The 22,321-nt window shown below is 36.7% G+C and overlaps 1 protein-coding gene across 5 annotated transcripts in view; it reads right to left on the bottom strand.

Moving 5' to 3' along the window:
• Positions 1-22,321, bottom strand: part of PPP3CB (protein phosphatase 3 catalytic subunit beta) — a 48,024-nt gene that overhangs the window by 4,604 nt on the left and 21,099 nt on the right. The window contains exons 6-14 of one of the 5 annotated variants that reach the window (XM_015866512.2): positions 18,149-18,288; positions 17,974-18,051; positions 17,785-17,879; positions 16,160-16,285; positions 14,199-14,276; positions 9,764-9,845; positions 9,219-9,316; positions 4,118-4,147; positions 790-2,499 (exon numbers count right to left, since the gene is read on the bottom strand). In XM_015866512.2, coding sequence (XP_015721998.1) covers positions 2,321-2,499; positions 4,118-4,147; positions 9,219-9,316; positions 9,764-9,845; positions 14,199-14,276; positions 16,160-16,285; positions 17,785-17,879; positions 17,974-18,051; positions 18,149-18,288 — 906 coding nt within the window. In that variant the 3' untranslated portion in view covers positions 790-2,320. Of the gene's footprint in view, positions 1-267; positions 328-789; positions 2,500-4,117; positions 4,148-9,218; positions 9,317-9,763; positions 9,849-14,198; positions 14,277-16,159; positions 16,286-17,784; positions 17,880-17,973; positions 18,052-18,148; positions 18,289-22,321 lie in introns of those variants that run through there. The other 4 variants (XM_015866511.2, XM_032445588.1, XM_015866515.2 and 1 more) reach the window with 4 other exon arrangements.

Below are 22,321 nucleotides of genomic sequence, written 5' to 3'. Positions count from 1 at the left end.
ACACCTGCCAGATGAGAGCCGGTGCTCTCCCATACAGTGCCGCCTTTTCTCACAAAGATTAATTACATTTGCACTCTCTCTGCGCATGCAATTGGAGCTGGTCAGAACACTGAGAACGAAGGCTGCAGCATCACATCATGGATGATGCTCACTGTGTAAAACCTGGGCTGTACTGCAATACCAGGTGGTTGTTCTGCTCCGACACATCGCACACAGACTGCACAGCTCACGACTATGGGAGGGTTTCATACAAAAAAACCAACTTACCATTTGTTAAGTTGAACTTCTGCGCACAGACTTTGAGAACAGTTTCCAGTTACAGCGCATCTGCAATAAAGTAAAAGCAAACATTACAACTCCATTAGTGTCACATTAGTTGTGCTCTCATCCCGCTCAGCAGCTTGCCCCGCTTATAGATAACACACTAAAACCCCTAGATCAGCCTTGACTGCCGAAACAGCCCCATCCCACCCCCACAGTGCGGTCCAAGGCTCCACCAGCACCATAACCCTCAGCTCAAACTGACACACGTGGAACGTGGCCGTCCTCGTGGCTGTGCTAACCAGCAATGGAGACCAGCAAACAGAAGATGCTCAGGTATTCAATGCATGAGAAATAACAAAATAAATAAATAAAATAAAATAGCATTTACATAAAACGATTTCTCCGCAAGCTAAATCTCACCTCGTAGGCTACTCCTTCAATAGCTTAGATTTGGAAGAGCACTTCTAACCAATTTTCAGGGTCAGATGAGACCTTGGTATGCCAAATAAAACCAATACACAATGATAGGAGCCGCAGCCCATGCACAAAATTTATTGTGTGCTACTGTTTATAAAATACTTGAATAGTTCAGAACATGCATAAAATTTCCAACTCAGACGGGGTATGTACAGATCGTACTTCATGGCAAACAAAAAACGGAGATGAACTCTGGTGACATAAGTTTCAAGTTGTGTTCCAGGGGATGAGAAAAACACGTAGCAAATGTCAAAATATGAACAAAGTACAGTGGCAATCAGCACAGTCCATTATTTGTGAACAAATTAGCGCGGGGCTTCAATTTTTATTTTAACCAAGCAGTCCTGTAGATATCAAAATACATGCAGTCTCGAGTTTACACTTTCACTAATGCCTTAGCAGTTGAACAGAGCAATTGATTACGCGCTGCTTCACCTAGAACAAAACCTATGTCCAATACAGTTTCAGTTTCCTTTACAGCTTAAAAAATAATGACAAGCTCGCAGCTATTCAGCCCAGTGATTACAAGCTACTTATGCAACCGCAGTACTCACGATAAACTAAAAGTACCCATAACACCTACGTAACCTATAGATGTACAGCATAGGTCTATATATTAAGTATTTGCAAAATGAAACCATGCATACACAAAATACAATGCCAAGCTTTACAGACTTGATATGAATCAAAATTTACTTAAACAATGTACAAAGTTCAATTAAAAGTACCTTAAAATTAACACTCCCATATTTTTTCTTACTTTTAAAATTAGTATATATAATTTTTTTTTTGTTGTTTTATTTTCTTTTTTTTAAAGTTCCAGGTGGGGAGGAGTCTTGAAAAAGCTGGGCAAAAATGGTTCTAAATTAAATATCTTTTAAAATCTGTGTTCAAGTAATAAACATTCCTACATAGAAATCTTCCGATAAGCTGGAACTAAAAAATACAGTGAATACAATATAGAATTAGCAACATCTAAGGAGTAAACCTGAGGTCAGCTTTTTACAGAATGACCAACTGAGATATATTCTTTTTTTTTTTGGCATTTTTTTTTCTATTTAAAATACAGGTTTTTTTTTGCAGCCTCAGAAATTTTAAGACCATTCTAATCTATTGTTTTAAAGACATTTCATGAAACCGTGTCCATTAATAAATAGTTAGCTCTTAGGGTCGTATCTGAAAGTCTGATTTAAAAAACAAACAAACAAACAAACAAGCTACCTCTACCGAAAGAAAAATCCCATTTGTAAACGTAAAGTGTTGACAACAACAAGCATAAGATGCTAGTCTAGGGGTGCTTTAGTGATAACAGCCCGCTTCCTTCCTCCCAGCTCTTCTGCAGACACAGCAGCCTGAATACGCGAAGGATGCTCCCAGGAGGCCGTCACCACGTGAAGAGAGGGGCTGTTGTCTCAAAGCACGGTGCTGTTCTTCAGCAGGGTCAGGCAGATGGTGCTCCACCTCCTGATAAGTAGTCACCTCGCCGACCCCCTGGCTATTTCGTCTGTTGTCACATCAAAAAGCAGTAACTAGGAATTCTCAGGCAAGACATAAGTGAGTAAACCAGAAGTTGATGTGGTCACTGTGCATTGTTGTTGCCAGTTCCATTGTTTCCATTGGCATTTGTTGTGTTTATAGTATTAATACCATCTTGCTGAAGAGCATCTTTTCTTGGTGGCATTCTCTCATTGATCCTATCCAAACCTTTTGCTTCTTCAAAACTGCAGATTTTATGTTGCGGAGAGAATCCTCGTATTGCTTAACAAAATGCAAATTTGATATGTCAGTAATGGAAAAAGAAGTCGAAAGCATATACTTTTTCTAATAAATGATGCTTAACAACAGGTAGGAAATCAGCCATGTAAGTGTATGGCTCTGTATCTGTATTAGTAAAAGCTGCTCTAAGCTGCTCTGCTGATACATTCAATGGCTATCGTGACCTGAGCTTATAACAAAAAGAACAGAGTATGGCAAATATTCGGCAAGGAGGAATCAAGGTGCTTAAGCCCACTTGATTGCTTCTGCACATCCCTGGGCTGGCTGGTTCTGAACACCCTTTGCTCCTGCTGCCAAGCTCAGCTTAACATCTCTGCGTCTCAGGGGAACGCCAGTAAGATGTAAGCAGCACAGCAAGAGCAGCAAAGGGTCACAAAAGTAATCAAGAGATTTACGTCCTGCATACACGTTGATGGCCTGATCCTGCGGTTTTCATGCAGGCAAAACTGCAGGATATGGGTCACATTCTGTGCTAATCGCGTGGATGATGGAAATGGACACAACCACAGTCACTGGGTTAGCACTGCATTTAATGATGGCATCATTTAAATACATACGTATTTAAAATGCGTATAGAAAACAGGTACTATTTTTCTACTGATTATTTTAATGAACGAGGTCTGTATTTGACTTCAGACCTGAGAACAGTTAACCACATAGTAAGACTGAGTCCTTTGGGACGAAATAATTCTTTGGAGACAGGAGCACAGCTTTCACTCACAACGGGACATCTTACATGTGTGTGAGAGAACAGAATATGGCCCTTGTTTATAGTTTTGGAGATGTGACTTCCTTAATTAAAAAACAAATGATAAAGTTATTAATTAGTGCTTTGCAACCGAATCTGAAGGCACACAAAGGCAGCTCTCCCAATTGCTATGCTGTTTGTCATTCACTTCGTTGAATATAGAGCAAGAGTACTTGAATGCCAAGTAACTGGATGGCATTTTACTCAACACAGCTTAAAAGGGTGCAAAGACTACGGCTTATTTAGCACAGAAGCACCAATAATCCATGGAGTTTAATATGCCTTGTACTGTCAGGATGGCATATGCACTAGAAATAAATTTGGTCATCAAATTATGTATAATTAATAGGGGAAAAAAAGGACAAACCAAACATTATATTTGTATGCCTTGCATTATCGTTACGGAAATTGAAAAAATACACATATGTTCAAAGCCATTAAAAATAGATTTTCTGAGAAAAGCATGCATAAATAACCCTCCTTCCACACGTAACCGACCCCCCCAAACAAAACCTTGCAGTTGAATGCAGAAATAAAAACACACTAAACACTATCATTATAAGGACTTCAAGACAACACCACGTATCACAACATGCTATTATACAAAAACCTACTGCATATTTTGTAAAAATAAACAAAAAAAGACCAAAAAAACCCCAAGAAATCCCTAAAATATTAAAGATAATCATCATCCTGAAGCCAGAAATGAATGTTACATGTAAAAGGGATGAATCAATACAGTTGATTCATCTCTGCTTGTGCAAGTTGAAAGTAAAACACACCCACACAGTACTTTTGAATTCCCTCCCAGACACCACAGATCTCTGCCAATGGCAAAGACTCTGATCATACCTTTTTCAGCCTCAATTGCCTCTACAGTGGCTGTACAGAAGTGAGCAGATGCATGCAAAATGAATGAGAAAGATGAAGAGTGTAATATCGCACAGCAGAAAAGGCAATGATCAATTTAAAATAGAACGCTATGCCAGATTAGATCAAAATTATTTAAAAGTATAATTAAAGCTCTGGGGGTTGTTTTTAAGCTTAAGTGAAACTTCTCCTACATTTTAACTGTTACAATTTATCAAGTCAAAGTATACCAAGAGAAACACTGATTACTGGAACTTCATTTACGTTTTTAACTGTACATTTCTGTGAGATTGACTTTTTTTTTTCTTTAAAGAAAGCAACATAAGATCTCAACTAACGTTAAAGTTGTGGTATGGTTATAAAAGAAAATCTATTGGAGATTAACTTTCTGAAGATTAAAATGTATTAGTGAGTTTCATTAAATCACCAAACAGGATGCTCTAATGTAACACTATCAGTGTTCTACTAATAAGAAAATACTTCTCTTTTTATGGTTAACTCCCTGAAGTTAAACTTGTACTTCAATTTCTCACCATATTCTATGCTTAAATGAGTATCCGTGGGAACTGAACTGTGAAATTTAAACTATAAAAGACAAATCCAGCAAGTCATATTTACCAAGTCTCATAAATCGCTTAGTTGAACCAACAGCAAAGCCTAGAGCATGAAGAAGCCTGGTTGTAACATAGTCGTGGTGGATGACTTCATGTGAACATGAAGAAAAATCTAGCTTACTGGTTTTACTCAGTAAGAAACCACGACTAATGTGGTAATTTCTGAGGTGTGAGATTTTTCTGTTGTTTATTGTTTTAGATCTAAAAGTCAAAGTTGCAATGTAAGGTTGTGAGGATATCAAAATCAAATTAATATACTTGGGCAGATCAGTCAAGCAAAATACTTGCAACTAAGATCTAAACTGTAGCTAAGTTTCAATGTTGCTAACAACTTGCTGCCTCCCCCTTTTATCTGCCATGCCTCTACTTGCCTAATTTAATAGATTCTACTGAAAACAGTACCTAGCAGTAAACCAGCTTGCATAGTGCCAGGTACAGGTGAACAACAATGGATATCAAGCACAACGCAAGTAGGTTTATCTATATTAAAGTGAAAGCTAGGAGTCCTAGCAGTTTAGGAAAAGATGGCATTAGGATAGAATTTGTCCAAGTGAATTAAGTTTAGTATTTCTCATTTCCTGGCCAACATAAACCAGACACAGCAGATGTATCAGCTGCCTACACTCTGCCTTAGCGTTACATAAAACCTCCATTTCCACTGAGATGCTCTTGAAAAAAAAAAATGGTTGCTTGAATTCCTATTAAAATCCGGTGGAATACATAAGAATAATGCAGCACTTTAACTTTTACATACTGCACATTCTGAGTTACAATAATAATAATGATACTATACAACGCTAAAGGGGCAAGGGCAATCCCAGAGTTACATCAAAAATCCATGTGAATGGCTGGTGATTTATGTTTATATTAGGGAAAAGAAACTTCCTCAATTTTAAAAAACAAATTAGTTCAAGAATTGTTTTAGAATGTTACTGAACACAAGATAGAACCAATTTGCCGTGTAGGTACAAAACTATGTGAGAAAAAACACCTCTTTCCACCACTTCCTGTTACCTGTGAAGTCTTTGCTTTCAATCTTTTCCTGAAAAGATCATGGATACTGATTTATCTCTGTAAATTATGTAGCTTTGTCATAAATACAGACTTGAAAATTTACACCTAAGTCATTCTACTTGCACTACTTTAGTTCCAAAAGTATCTTGGAATATACAATACATTTAAGGAAAAGGTAACTTTCACCTTGACACAAAAGAACAAACTGACTGGAAAATGCAAGTGCTTGAAAAAACATACTGTAAAGACTCAATTTGGAAAATAATTTTGTTGGATTCTCTTTTGCAGGTACCTCTGGATTAAAACTATAACCTTCATAAGTCCTGATTAACCTAGAATAAATGTTGTATTACACTAACGTTATCTGATAAACTGGAACTCTTTGTTCTGAAAACTCTCACCTTCACAGTAAATTTTAAGTGACAGAGCTGAAGGAAATCGATGGCATTTCCATCCTCACTTCCAGCCTTCCCCCTGCTTTACTTAGGGGACAGTTCTGACACAAAATCGTTGTCAACACATGAAAAGAATTTGGGGATATACAAAGGCTATCATTTCTCAAGGTCTGTTTTTATCCTAGTACATTAAAGCTAGCTGGGAATAATCTTTTATACTTTTTCAAAAAATATATCTGTACACTTATGGGGGGAAAAAAACACAAGACTTTTTCCATAAGATGTAGTTCATAGAATGGCCTGGGTTGAAAAAGACCATAATGATCACCCAGTTCCAACCCCCCTTGCTGTGGGCAGGGTTGCCTGTTTTGCCTTAATTTTTCAAAATTACCTTTTAAAAATGGATTTGTCTTTGCTTAACCCCTTTTACTGTAGTTCAAATTTCTAGTTCACTCTCAGATTTATCTGTTTTGCAGTAAGAATCTGTTCAACCATTTCCCACAATGCAGCTCAGTTCAATTGACTACTACTTCTGGAGCCCCACGCAGCAGCGTGTCAATGCCTCCAACCTCCCCTTGATAAGGTCAGTACCTAATGAAGCACAGGAGGCATGGCTGAACAGATAAGCTTCCAACAGCAGCAGTAGCTGCTATGATTTGAGAGGAATATAAACACACACTCCCAATTCCTTATATCTTTCACAGCTTTTCCACTTAGATCTTAGCAAACTGTATCATGAATAAAACGGGATAAGCAAAAGTAGCACAGCAATATTATTTATTTTCTCAAATCCAGAGATTTGAAATAGTTATTGATAGTCTATTGATCGACAGCAGATTTCAAAAAGTCAATAAAAATTTGTAGCAGGAAATCTTACTATCAGTGACCATATTTCCACATTTCTGCTGAGAATATGTATTCACTGATGTGATGGTTACAGTAAAGTATCAATTAGTGAAGCTTTATTTTATTTTTGAGGTACTTCTAGTCCTGCAACTAAGCCTAACAAATCTGAAAAGTTCTCTTTGAGAACCGAGTAAAATCCTTCTCTATAAAAAGAAAGTTACTGGAATTAAGGAGAAGTAACGTTCAGCAGGAGATCTTTAGCACATCAGCGTGATTGAACAAAGGATGTATATTAATGCAATGCACCAAGGAATATTGCCATCAGAAATTCTAGTCAAGAAAAAAACACCCACAAAAATCCAAAATGCATTTTGCATACTTTCCAAACATCCCACATTTTCAGTAATGCTCGAAAGCCGTATGCTTTATGTTAAAAAAATTTTCTAGTCAGTTTGATCCTCTCTAATACTTGCAATGCAACATGGATAAGAATCTGTTAAATGAGTGAGAGGAGTACAAACTCATTTTTTTAAGCATAATAAAGTATCTTATTAAACAAGGAAAATTAAAACTAGAACATATGCTTTTGGAGTAGTTGGATGGATTAGGAAACATACACCACTTCTTGTTATAGACGTTCACAAAACAACCACATACATACACCGGACATATAAATTTACTCGTAGACATTATATGTCCACTGAGAAATGACTTAAAATGAGACATTCATGTTTCAAAGCTATAAAAGAACAGCTTTGATCGTTTAATAGTAAATGTAGTGAAAGGGTTTAAAAAAACAGTGACAAAAAAGAAAAAAAATCTAATAGAAAATTTAAAAATATTCAAATAAACAGCCTAAATCACAAAGCAAGAAAAGCAGCTACCCTTGCAGAACAGATTGTGTTAAAATGTTATTCAGTTAATCGATATATCACAATCCTTCCACAGTTAGGAAATTCAGCGGTCAAACACAACTGTTCTATACTTCCTATAAAATCTTCAGGATAGCATATAAAAAGTCTTATGTTGAGTGCTGCTGATACGAAGTCCAGTTTCAGGTGGATGTATTTTAGTTATCCACCACTGTGACCAAACCTGGACTTCATTCTTGTAATACATTTAGTACAACCTCACAGCATTGTCTCTAAGCCTAATTAATCATTTCTGGGCCTTGTGAAAAATATGATCCAATGATTCAACAAACTAAAAAAAAAAGAAAAAGAAAAACTTTTACAAAATATTCAATGAGCCAGATTACAGGTGTATTTTGTATAGAGTTCTTTTTATTTTCATGCAAAAAAAATATATGCACACTTAGTAACACCCTTTTATTTTGATTTATTTACAAGTTTTAAATTCAATCCCTTTATTCTCAACTGATTTTATAACAATTACTGAATAATTTTCAAGTACATTATTGTTCAAAATGCACAGACAATGTGCAGCAGCAAATGCAGCAAACCTCAAAAACAAGGTGCTACAACATTGCTTCTACATCAAGAGACAGACAAGTGTCTGGGATAGTGGTTTAATTTTAACACTTATACAGACATACATCTATACCTAGAGAGAGACAGACAGATCTAAGAAAGCAGCTACATCTGCAGAGGAAGGAAACAGCATGTTACAAGGACAATTCAGGGAGGTCAATTATACATAGAACATTTGACAAACAACATAGAGAACAAATTTGGCATTAATTACCAGGGTACAAAACGTAGCACATTTCGATCTATCAATGGAGTGTAAAATGGAACTCTGCAGCCTGTAGTTGTTTGTTAGGATTGATACCAGTGAGAATTTGACACTGTCAATGAAAATACTAACAGATATATAGCAAAGTCATTTTCATGGAAAGCAGACAAGGATGCAAAATTACATTGCAATTTTTGTATCTGTTACGACCAAATATCTTAACACCAGATCTACAAGGCCACCCCATCTGCACCGCCTGAAAAATTGCAAACTGAGGATGCTCAAAGCCTGAAAAACATGGCCTGACACTGCTGAACTCATTTGCTTTTAGTTTTATACCCTGGTTAAGTATCCATTTCACATTGCCTGATTAACACATAACATTCCGCCTGTATCAGCCGCTAAGACAAGAACTGAAAAGCATAAGAAATTCCCTGCATGCATTATGTGTAGTGTTAGCGAAAGAGTGAGATGTGCCCCAGTCCATCTGAGGCACAGCAAGTTGCATAACATCATTACCACTTTGCAGGGTCTGTCGTCCTCCAGCCAACACTCCACTAGGTAACATTCCAGTGGGAGTCAAACCCTTGAGTGTCAGCACACTTTCACTCTCCTCCCTGGTGTAAGAAAAAACAGTAATGAAAACGTAAGTATCTGTGCATGAAAACTGGTATTAAATTAAAATAAAGTACGGGGAGAAGGGGGCCTATTTTTGCTGTGCATTTTGCATGTCGAGACTAATGTAAATTCAAATTCAATTAACTAGAAAGGCAGAAAATATTTCTATTCCATACTTGTTTCTGCTGCATCTGGAAGTTACAAATACTGATTACTTTTGATGTAGGAGCAATTACTCACGTGCAGGCTTATTAGCTCTGAACGTAGCAGCAAATGCCTCACGAGGTACTGAACGTAACTCAGCACCATAAAACAACTTTGCACTGATGTGCAAAACAAGACTCTGAGGTGCAATGACCACTCTGAAAAAATGTCTGGCATCTATTAAATGTGTTTTCCTAACATAAAGAGATTAGGAAGGTTATTAGGAAAGCAGAAACAAATACCTGAGAACAGAGAAGACTCTCGCCATCTTGCCAATTGCTCGAATTTTGTTCCTGATAATTTCTTTCCGTGCGGCAGCTGTACCTACTTTCAATGGAATAAGAGAGAGTCTCAAGCTCATTGGTATTTACAAAGCTGCCATTTTTGAGTCTATCAAATTCAACACAAGTACTTAAAGTTCAGTACTCTTCCCAGGAGGTCAGTAGCCAACACTCAAGGATACAATATTACAGAATTCTGGCTTCAGAATACTACTGAAACCATAACCACTTCTGTATCCACAAAACACACGCAGAAAGGTTCAGGATGTTCACAAAGATCTGATCAAACTGTCAAGCATCTAAACTATAACCACTGTTACAGTGTAGTAACTATTGTACTTCTTTTACTTAAGTTTTATAGAACTCTAGAATCCTTAAGAGTTGGAAGGGACCTTTAAAGGTCATGTATTCCAGCTCCCCTGCAACAAACAGGGCCATGCACAGCTAGATCAGGTCGCCCTGGGCCTGATCCAGCCTCACCTTGAAAGCCTCCGGGGATGGGGCATCAACCACTCCTCTGGGCAACCCGATCCAGTGCCTCACCACCCTCACTGCAAAAGTCTTTTTCCATACATCCAACCTAAACCTACCTCTCCCTAAGCTTGAAGCTGCTTCCCCTTGTTCTATAACTACACACCCTGCTAAAGAGTCTGTCCCCTTCTTTCCTGCAGCTCCCATTTAGATATCAGAAGGCTAGAAATCATTTTCTGACATCTCTGTATACCAAAATGCAGGTATGTAACTTGATACAGAACCAAAATACATAGTAAAGCCACAAAAATAAAAGAAAATTGCTAATTCGTGCACATCTGACTGAAGGAGAAAACGCTGATTTGTTTGATTTTACGTCAACTCCCCAAAACATCCACCTGCATTCACTAAAAACTGAACTAAAATGCCAAAGAACTGCAGTGTGACCTCCCTTACTGATTAATTCTACGTTCTATGTCACCCTCGGTTTGCATCATTTGTAGAAACTGCAAATACCAAAGGCATGGAATAAGCATTGCATATTCCATGGGGCAGAGAAATACCATTTGTAATAGACAAAAGTGAAAACTCTGAAAGAAGCTTTGGATTCAAATGAGAGCTGCCTTTGCCTTCATTGATATAAAAACAGAAGTGCTGTTCTTCGACAACATTTTGTTGTTGTTGTTCAATATGAAAAGGCCAAAGTTGTCATCCTCTCCTTTTTAGGACAGCCCAGGTCCCCTAAAAAGTATAGGCAGATGTGGGGACATCAAAACAGCACAATTGTCAGATTTTTCAGACCGCTACTGCAAGAACACAAGGCTTTCTGTCACACAGGAGTGGACCAGCTTCCCATCCTGAACACCAAACCAAGTAACATACAAGAGAAAAAAGGCAGGAAGACACCTCTGTGAGAATGCAATGAAAGAGCCCTGGGGGATGACAACTACCTGTCAATCCACTGAAACGGAACAAAGAAAAGAAACCCACAGGCAACCAAGTAAAGTGTTTTTAGACATAGGAACAACTCAGATGAAATACAGACACCAAATAAAAAAAGGTGGTGGCCCAAGAGAAAATAATGCAGCGATAGGCCGAAAATTTAGACTTTTACTGGAAGTAACTTATCTGAATTTTCAATATTTGAGATGTTTTTACTTTCCCTCTCTGAACATTATCAAATAGCAGACAGAGATCTGGATTGAGAAGAGAGGTCTTTCAGAGTTTCTGACAAAGGTGGAGCTAAATAAAGGTCTACACATTTTCCATGTTTTCTCTCTCCATCATTTCTCTCAGTTTTCCTCCTGCCTTCAGCTGCTTGCTCCTTGAAGGCCACTGCTGCAGGGCTGTAATGCAGAAGCTGAGCCTATTAAGGGCACTGCTGGTGCCCATATCTCAACTCTGGTAGGTCATTATGCCATTAAAGGTTTGAGGTATTGTTTTTAAATGATTCTATGCTGTTCCAGGCTTTCAGAGGGAGCACAGCCAAGACAAAAGGCCAAACATATAATTCCAGGCAGCAGCACTGCACCGATGTAGCCACTGAAGCTTGGTTTGTTCGAAGAGAAAACAGCGAAGTAGCATCTACCTGCAGGAGAGCATCTTGATTGCACCCTAAATGAGAGGGGATCTGACAGAACTCTCCTGCTGCCCATTCCTAATGCCTCCACCACAAGAGTTCTGAAATGCTCATACCATTACGCTCCAAAGAATTCATGTAAATGTTGCAAGTAACCCTACAACCTAATGCACTTCCAAGTGAGAACTAGTCTTTGAAGTGGCAGATATATTCAGAGAGCAAACAAACTATAAGGTAAGTAACAGCCAGAAATTTTTTCCTGCACAGAAATACCCACCCTGGGATTTCTGAAAAGTGGGCGACAGCCTCTGAATTTAAATGAGTAGATGACTTCTTAAATTTTGCACCAAGTCATCTCCCAAATTGCAAATACAATCAAAAGTACCTTTTTGACATCTCAGTAGAAGGAAACTGAAGTACAGTACAAGGCAGGTTTTGGAACACTATAAACACATTCCATGCACAATCCCAGCAAATGCTCACAATGAAGTTTTTAAAAAAGCACAACAGAGGACTGAACGCTCCCTACACATGCAGGGCCAGAGAGTTATAATCTTAGAAATAGGTAAAAGAATGAAATTCTACCAAAAATAAAATAAAATAAAATAAAATAAAATAAAATAAAATAAAATAAGGGGAATGGAAGAAAGGAGGAAAGATTCATGCACAGAAAGACAGATGTCTTGGAATATGACTTCTGATTAACAAACTACACAAACCTTTATAAATGTCTCCTTAAAATGGGTAATAAAATAAATGCTGCTTGTCTCTCAACAACAGTATATTTTCTGCATTAATACTTGTACCAGCGGGTTCTATGAAGTCATATTTCAAAACATTCCTACTGTCTGATCTGTACCTTTTTTATTGCCATACATGAGTCGCTCTTCAGATGGAGAGTCCAGAAAAAAAGGAAGTGAATGATGGAGAAAAAGATGAGTGAGACAAACAAAATAAAGGTATTTAACCTGGCAATGGTAATAAAGAAGGAATGGAGAAGAAATGTGAAAAAAGAGAACGGAAAACTGCAACACTTAGAAATGCATTATTTGAATAAGAAGTGGAACTGTTGAGTATATGATAAAATTTGATGATAAACAAGTAAAACTTGAAAGTCAACAGTTAAAAAAAAATTGTTCACACAGAAAGATAAAGCATAGACAGTACCTAGGAGGCATCAAGCAAAGAAATTGTTACAGCAGACAGAAGAATAAAATAAATCAAATTAGGAAACTGGAACCATTGTACTGAAGACAGGGCATATGTAACCAACTGATGAGCACACTTTGGCTGGACAACCTAAACCCTTGTATAGTAGAACACCAATAAGCCTTTCCTGCAAACGTTTGGTGCAGTTACTTTATCTTTAGTCCAGAAGGATTACGTGCAGGACAAACATAAAATCACTGTTTGCAGGATCACGTCTGAGACTATTCCTAATTTTTCATGTTTCTATTAGCAGTCCACGTGGCAACAAAGTTCAAGTAGCTCATAATCAATGCATTCCAACCTAAAACACAGAGCTGCCTAAGCACAACACAAATCTGCTACTGAATTTTAACACAGTAACTGTCAAAGATTAAGAACTGGATGATATCACTAACATCTCTTTTAAATTATTTTTAGTGTTACTCAAGGGTCACTGAAACAGTCATTTGTTCCCCCCAACCATTAACCAATCCAACAAGTAATTCGGTTATTGGATAAACCAGGGATGTTTGAAAAACTTTCAGACGTGACATAGAGCACTACTGCTAAGTCTTAACATTACATGTCCCTTCATCACCATTTTAACATTGCTTCTTTATCATCACATTACAAACACCTCCTTAACAATACACTGTTATCACAGTTCACAAGATGCTATTATTTATTACACAAATCACAAATCATCATATAATGTACAAAAAGTTCATTAACTTCTATGCTTTAAACTCAAAAACCAAGATTTAAACTTTTATTTCATACTTTCTGTACTTTGCCACAACAAATATTAGATCTGACTTTTGACTGTTTGAACTCTTTCCCAAAGAACAGACTTTAAGAAATTAAAGAGCTTAAAAATTTTACAATAAATATAAAACATCACCAAATTCTGACAAATTTTCGAAGTTTCAGCTTTAAATATGTCATATATGAATTCCTGCACAGGATACAACTACTCCTCCTTGATGACAAACATGAAAATTCCCTTCCCTCCTCCAAAATACTTATTACCTAAGGAAAAACTTGAAGGCAATTCCCTTCAAAATTCAGGTAATAGATTTCATCACTTTAAGTTAATTACTATTTCAGAAGTTATTTCCATGAAAAAAAATAAATAGCGTATCTAATATTAAACCCTACCGTCAAATTGATCTTCTCCCTCTGTCATCAGTTCGTCATCAGAACAAATGCTCAAAACATTCACCAACATTTCTGTTACTGTATGTGAAAAAAAACAAATTTTAATTAATTGCCCGAAGAACTTTAAATATTTCCAAGCACACAAGATGTAACCAGTCACCAGCAACCGCAAGTGAGTGAGCTTCCCACATCATAAACTCTTCTCTGCAATCTGGTCTCTAAAATGTGTGCTGTCATAGAATTAAAAAAGCTCATAGAAATAAGCAGTCAAAAATCACACCATCTATCAAAGACGTGGCGCAGCTTTCCTTCCTATCCCACAAGGAATTATTTCAGTTAAGAATTACCTTCTTGTACATTAGTATTTTTTACATCATGGCAAGTCTTTATTTCAATTAGACTTTATGCAAGATTTACTCATATGTGAAAATATTTGGACTACTCAAATTCAGGTATAAATGGTGAGAGCTATTCCATTCCTGCAGGCTGTATTAGCACTGAAGCAGACAAATATTATGATATAAATATGATGGCAACTACTTGTCTTTTCAAACTCCCCTTAAACATTAATACAGTGAATACTCAAACTTGTCTCAATGTTTGTCTGTAGGAGTCTCATTATTCTATCGCAGTCTTTTACATATACATCAGACTCCTCTTTAAAATGGTTAAGCTTCTCCCACCTCCTGAAGCGCTTAGAAACCCATTCCAGAAGTTCAATCAGATTTTTAAGAACCTTGTAGTTTCCTGCCTACACTTGTTCATGACTAATTCATAAAACCCCTGTGTTATCTGCTATGCTATTCTCCTCCATCCCTGGTCAACAGTAACTCATTCTACTCAACAGAAGAAGTAAAACGAATAATCCTGACTTTAACAGTGCGGACCAACCAATACTGACACCATGTCCTTCAATGAAAGTTGAAGTATGAGTGTATCCAAAGGCAAAGACAAATTACAAGGTCCATTACTTCAGCAGTCTTATGCGTACAGTCTCATTATCAGCATTGTACAAAAATAAAATAAACAACATGAACATTTTTAATAGTAAAGGGTTATTCAATGCACCATCAGGTAAGACAAGGAGAAACAAAAACCTTGTTCTAAATGTCCTTGGTTTAAAAACAATAAATGGACTTCCTAAAGACAATGTAATCAAATCTAGAATCCAGGGCCTGTATGACCACAAATACATCCTATCTAGAGAATTTTTTCCAAGAAATGCAGAGAGCTTTCCAGATCTCCCTCATGAAAAGAGCAGTTCCTGTCATGGAAGCATTTTAAATAGATCTCAATAGCCTCTAACCTCATTGCTTACTAACTGGAGACTACTTGGAGTTCTATTATCCTAGATTTAGAGTCATTAACTCTAGAGGGGAAAAAAGAGGACCTGTGCTAAATTACCTTTTACAAGAAAAAATATAGCAGAAATAAGTTATTTTAATGAAGGTCAATCTGTTATAACTACCTAATAAAGATAAAATTTTACAGGAACATCTCAACATAGTTTACATCTATAACCATACAAGACTATTAATTATATATGACCTAGCCTTCTGTAGAATAAGAACTGTTTTCCTGTCAACTTTATTTGATGCTCAAAAGTAATTCTTAACAATGCAGGTAGATATAAGCTTAGTGGAAATTATAGTTCCTATTAAGATCTTTGTATTATTAGATCTAGTCTAACTATCTGCACTGAAACAGGTAAAGAAAACAACCAGAACTGTGGAGCAAGTAGTACATGACATACCTTCACATGCCAAATAAAATCCCTCAAATCAGTCTAACAACTTCACCAAATGTTTCTAATCAAGCATCCAAATGTTCCACCTGATAAAGCCAAATGCAGGCACACATTTTCACAAAAATAATTAATTAACAAACAAAACCAAAACAACCTTCTGGACAACAAACAGAGAAACTGGAAATAAATCCATTGGTGTGTAACTTTTGCCTACCTTTTTCTCCAACAAATGGCAAGGACCATGTAAAAACATCCATAAAATTTGGTAGCCAGTAAGGATGAGGAGAACAATTGAATTGACGAATATTCATCACATTGTTTTCATATTTTAAAACAGCAGCTAAAATAAAATTCAGACATTTTGGAAAGAATGTTTAAAACTTAGGAAGTACTACAGATGTAAAGTCACAGGTTTGGTTTAGTCTTATTTTCTATTACAGATAAAATAATCCCAGGGATAACTCTCTTTCCTTTCTTTTGCAATATTTAAATGATAGATGTCTAATGGAGGACTTTGGATTGTATTTTATCGCAAGCAGTTTAACGTACCCTTACATGTCAGTTTATGCCTCTACTATCCTATTAAAAGTCCATAACGAGCAATGACTTCAAAAGTTCCTGGAAAGGTGTCATTTCAGCAACTTTAACAAAATCTGAACTCAGAATAGCAGCACATCCAGACTCAGGTTCTACTCTTGCCGTGTCTTCCCACATTATAAGCCTTCATTCTGAGTCCCTGATGTAGAGTGCAATAAAACCACTAAAATTCAGGAAATCAGAAAGAAGAGGAAACACAAACACAGCAAAACAAACAAACAAAAAACAAACCAAACAACAACAACAACAACTAAGCAACAACATAACCAACTAGAAGCATTCAAAGGCTAAATAAGCCTTGATCGTACTCTTTCTTACTTAAGTTTGCATTACACTGGGAATAGCTGATGGAAAAAAGGATTCTTAAAAATGTCCACAGAGGTGGCAGAAAACCAGAAAGCAAGTTGAAGAGGCTGTTACTTCCCCTTTTCTTTACTCCTCTACTTTTGATATAACTAACAGCAGCTCATCTCCTTCTCTATACAGTTAATCGCCCTACACAAGTGGTTTGAGTTGGGTAGGTAACGGTTTTCCAGAAGCAGATGTGAGAAAATTCAATGTACTGAATAGGCAAGGGGTGTAGGATTCAAATTAATCCTATTCATTCTGGAAAGCATCCAGGAAAATTTTTAATATCTCCAGATAAGGAGACTCAACAATCTCTCTGGGCAGTACTCCCAGATGTGCAGATGTGGTCTCACCAGGGAAGAGTAGACAGGGAGAACCTTCCTTGACCTGCTGTCCACATTTGTTTTAATTGCTCCACAATAACACTGTCCTTCTTGGCCACAAGGGCACACCAAGAGGTTGCTTTAACCAGAACACATAGGTCCTTCCCTGCAGAGCTCCATTCCAGCAGGTCTGCCCCCCTACCTATACTGATCTAGACAGTTCTTCCTTCCCAGGTGCAGTACCCTACACTTGCCCTTCATCTCCACCCAACTCTCCATCCTGTCCAGGTCTCAATGAAGGCAGTACAGCCTTCTGGTGTGTTAAGTCACTTCTTGCAGCTCTGCATCATCAGCAAACTTGCTGAGGGTGCACTCTATCCCTTCATCCAGGCCAATGATGAGCACATCACATCTGCTTCTTCATCACATAACTTTTATTTGGGATTTTTTGGTCCTTTACTAACTGGCAGAAAATTTTTGATATTAAATTGCTTATTTAGTAAGAGCACTCTCTTTAGTAAGAGCACTTTTTAATTTTATGATAGCATAGTTATTAATTACAAGTTCTTACCTTTATTATTGTAGACATCCAGGTAATTAGGTGCTGAAAAAATTGTTATTAATGATGGAAACCCTGTAGTTTGACTTTTCCTGTACATTCTATAACTGTAAAACCAAACAGATTATTTTACATCTTACAGGAATAGGCAATTATCTTTTATTTCACATTGTGAATTATTTCTTGAAGGGACATACTTACCCTGCATCTTGTGCTTCATGTGCTCTAATGATTGACAACAAATTATTATTTTGCAAAAATTCACAAACTGCTGGATAGCTGTGAAATGAAAACAATTGTGAGTAAAATAGATCCTCTAAAAATATGCAGGAAGACTTGGTATTAAAATATTCAGTAGATTCCAGCATACTCTCACCTATAAAAGTATGAGCATCCTCTGACTGTATTGTGACTGAAGTGCTCTGGTGAACTTTCATTTCCAAAATCTTCTGAAGGATCAGACCACAGTAAGTCACACATTGGTCCAAATGCTGGAGGTTCTTTGAATCTATCTAACTGTATGAGAAAAAAGCAAGAGCATAAAGATTCTTTGAATATTACATCTATAAGTTTCATACATTTTTTAGGCTACATATCCATCAATACCAAGCATTTACAGGAATAAAATCCAACCATATGAAAGATAAATACGTTTTGTATATTTTTTCTCTCCTTGTCATGAAATAAAGCAGAGGCATGCCAAAAGAACCAAACCTGTTAAGAGCAATAAGGTTTATTAGTTGTAAGAAGAAGTGAGATAAATTCCAGTCTGATGGATATGCATAATATAAAGTCAAGTTACAGGCAAGGAACAAGACGGTCCTTTTTCATGCACATGCCATATCTACCAATCTGGAGACACTACTAGGAATTAGCGAGGAAGAGAAACAGTACAGAAAACAGAAATGATAAAAGAAAAGCATGAATAATTAGCACTGACTATAATAAACTACATCATCCAAAAATACCCAAACCCCAAACCAAATCCCTGAAGCAGTCATCTCCATAATGGAACATTCAACAGTGAAGAGATGACTAGCTCAGCCATCCTGGTTGTCTCTCTTATAGGCTCTGTTTCTCAACTATAGCCCTGGTGTAATGGGCTATGTGCATTTTGGAGGGTCTTTTTTGTTTGCTTTTCTTTTTTTATTTTTCTAGCTGCTTCTTAAAAGACTGCCACTTGGAAACACTTGTTTTAGCAGCCTATAACATTGCTGGTAACCACAGTGAAGAGGGACAGTGATAGGGACAGTACCATTTTTAATGTAAAAGGAAAATACCCTGTTTAAGAAATAACATTCAATGAATCTCTGATATCCCAGTTTTCCCAGATTCAATGTAAAGTTTATTTGATCTTTATGTAGCTGGAGTTTGTTCACAAGATGATTTTATCCAAGAAATGTAGGAACGGTTCTTTGATGGACAGTGCATTTATCTCACTTTACCTCCCATACCAAAGAAGATGACTTTGATGGTACTAGAGAACACTTAACTCTTCATGACAGGTTCGAAGGGAGGTTTGGTGAGCACCTGGTGAATTTGAGTCTAACGGTCCATAGGAATCCATTCAAATATGGAACCAGCAGTAGTGCCAAGCTCTCTCATGCCCTGGAAAATCAGAGCTCCCGAGGCTGTCACCTGTAACATAAGTGGAAAGGTCCAGATCTTTACAAACTCCTGCCAGATAATGGCAAGGCAGGTATTAACTGAAGTTGTTGTTGGAATTTATTCAATATTAAAAATCCAGTGGTTTAACGTTTCCCACACTGGATGATAAACCCAGCATTGAATATTCCTTTGAGATTGAAGAAATCAGTCCATCAACATCTGCAAGTACCTGAATTTCTGTAGATTAAACCATCAAGTTTCTAAACCTCCAGCAAAAAAATTTGGGTCTAGAAAGTAAAAGAAGCACTCAAATAAATAAGCTGAATTGTTTCTTGATTGATGTTTCCTGCAACATAGAAGGCTGAAAGTCTAGAAAGCATTTCTCAGAAATTTTCTTGAGATAGTGTTCAAGAATTTTTCTTAAAGAGTTTGGCCAAATAGTTAGAAGAAGACATTCTAAATGAAAAGGTTTTGCTGCTGCAAGCAACACAATTCTTCCAGGCTTCTTTCTCATAGCATTTGGAACAATAACGTAGACATTTCTTGAAGTAAGGAGCTCAGCTTCTACAAAAATTAATATACTTACATGCATATGCATATCAAATCAGTGTATTCTTCACTAGACAATCTACCAAGTGGTATATTTCTCAAGACATTTCAAAATTTAAGGAAATGGCACTTTACTCAACCCAGATTGCATATATCAAATCAGCAAAACTAGCTTAAGGGTTTCTCTAAGTAGTGACAGCAATAGGATTAATAAAGGACAAATCAACTCAAAACAAGCATTAATGAATAACCATTTCTGAGCATGATGTTGTGACCATGACAAAGCAGAATCTCAATACAAATTAGGTTAATGTATTTCTAAAAAAGATTAAAGTAACTGAGAACATTTTTTTTCAAGAATAAGAATCACTATGCCTAGTGATACAAAAGAAATGGGTATCGTTTTTTTAAATGGACCGTAATATATTTAAATCTAATTAATTTTTAGGTACTGAGAAGTCAGGGCTGCTGTACTGAGGTGTAGCACACCACCACACAGATGAGAGAACTGAGGAGAAGAGAACTGAGGAGTAGCAAAACCTTGGGGGTAGATTAAAGTACAGAAAATTAGAAGTACTATACCTCTGAAGCAAAAGACCTTCACAAAAGTTTTACATGCTCGAAGACATAGACATCAATTTTAATTAACCTGTCCTAATTTTCCTGAGAAGTACTGTACAGTAATACTCTAAAAAACACATGAAGGTCAGAAAAGTGCGGCAGTCAGATATTACTAAAGAAAAAGAATACTTCAGCATACCACAGAAAGGAAGTAAGGGATTATAAAGAGATTCCTAGGAGCACCCTATATATTTCAAAGCTCTTTACTGATCAAGCCTATGTGTCATTGAGAACACAATAAAAGAATGATCATCTGCCGTAAAACAGGAAAAAAGTATTTCTGCCTCTCTTGTTTAAGAGATAGTTTAATTTTACCCAGACATTTCCATATCACTAGGCTTAGAATCAAGATTCATAGAATATTGTTTCAGCAGAAGTCTTGGCAGTATAAATCAACAAAGCAGCACCTCTAAATTGATGGTTGTGTGTTCGAAAGTGACACTCTTCCAACACAACCATAACATCAGTGTGAATGAACTTCAGAGGACAAAAATTAGATTCACATACTTGCAGTTTCCCAGAAATAAGAAGCACTTGCAGCAACACTGACAGATAGGGTTTAGTGCTGTGGCTACTATGACACCTGTCCTCTACCAGAAATGAGGATGCCAGAGAAGTAATTATTTTGTTCATATAGATAAATAACTTTCCTGAAAGTCAATAATACAGACAGAACAGTTCATCCAGAAAAACAAACAAACAAAAAACCTGCATCTACATAGAATTTTTCTTTATTTCTGGTTAACGACTGTACTGCTTAACACTGTGATTTCCCTTCATGTGCTGGATGACGATGCCTACCAATTTGCAGAGGAAAACTGCTTTCTTATAAGAACTTCTGCTAATGAACCAGAAGGCTCATGATAGAATACAATCGTCATGATGTTTACAGAAGTTGCTTCACACACCACATTTATATGTTGTTTTCCTAGATATAAGAGGATTTTGCACCACCTATTCAGTTTAAGTACGCGTCCAATATTAGTGTATGATGAGCTGTAATGCAGCTTTGAAGCCGCTGCCAACCCATGAAGATTGACTTCTCCAAAAGATACCACTCAATTCTTCAAAAAACAAAAAAAAGGCAATAACATTTCTAACAACATTGTCTTATGTTTATAAATGTGGTTCTCATCAGCAGCAATATCCAATGCATGTTTTCACATGTGTATATAAACACACATGCTTATAGCTCATCCTATACTATCCTTGCATTACAAAAGCAAGTGTAAAAACCAATATAACAGAATTACTTTTTAATTAAATTCACTTGACACTTTGAAACCTGATTAGCTCTAAGACTGAGACTAAAAGAAAAATAAATTGCAATCCCTTATAACAGTTCTTCCAGACTGTTTTCTTTATGCTACTTTCCAGAAAGCTCTGATCACGTTTCATTGCAACTGTGATGCAGTAAGAACTAAGGCCTCATCAGAATGGTACAATTTACTTGCCTTTCCTTCTCACTCTCTAAACAACACACACAGACATCTGCATGTTAAGATTGCCTTGAAAAATGCGAAACATCTCAATACATTTTTCCATTTCTACCACAGAACTTGTAAATATACTTCATATCTATTTCTATCATTTCATTCTCCTCTCTCATCACTCTCCTTAACTGCAATATTTCTAACTGCAATATACTGACATTCTCAGCCTCCAAAATAGTCCAAATCAGTACAAGAAAGCATACAAAAAACCAAAAAAATGGGGCTATCAATATTTACAAACATTAGTACAAAGCAAAATTAGGGACATACTTTTCCCA

This window comes from Coturnix japonica, chromosome 6 (assembly GCF_001577835.2).
Source record: "Coturnix japonica isolate 7356 chromosome 6, Coturnix japonica 2.1, whole genome shotgun sequence".
NCBI classification, from domain to species: domain Eukaryota; kingdom Metazoa; phylum Chordata; class Aves; order Galliformes; family Phasianidae; genus Coturnix; species Coturnix japonica.
The sequence above is the reverse complement of the archived record's forward strand: the minus strand, read 5'-3'. Positions and strand labels throughout refer to the sequence as shown.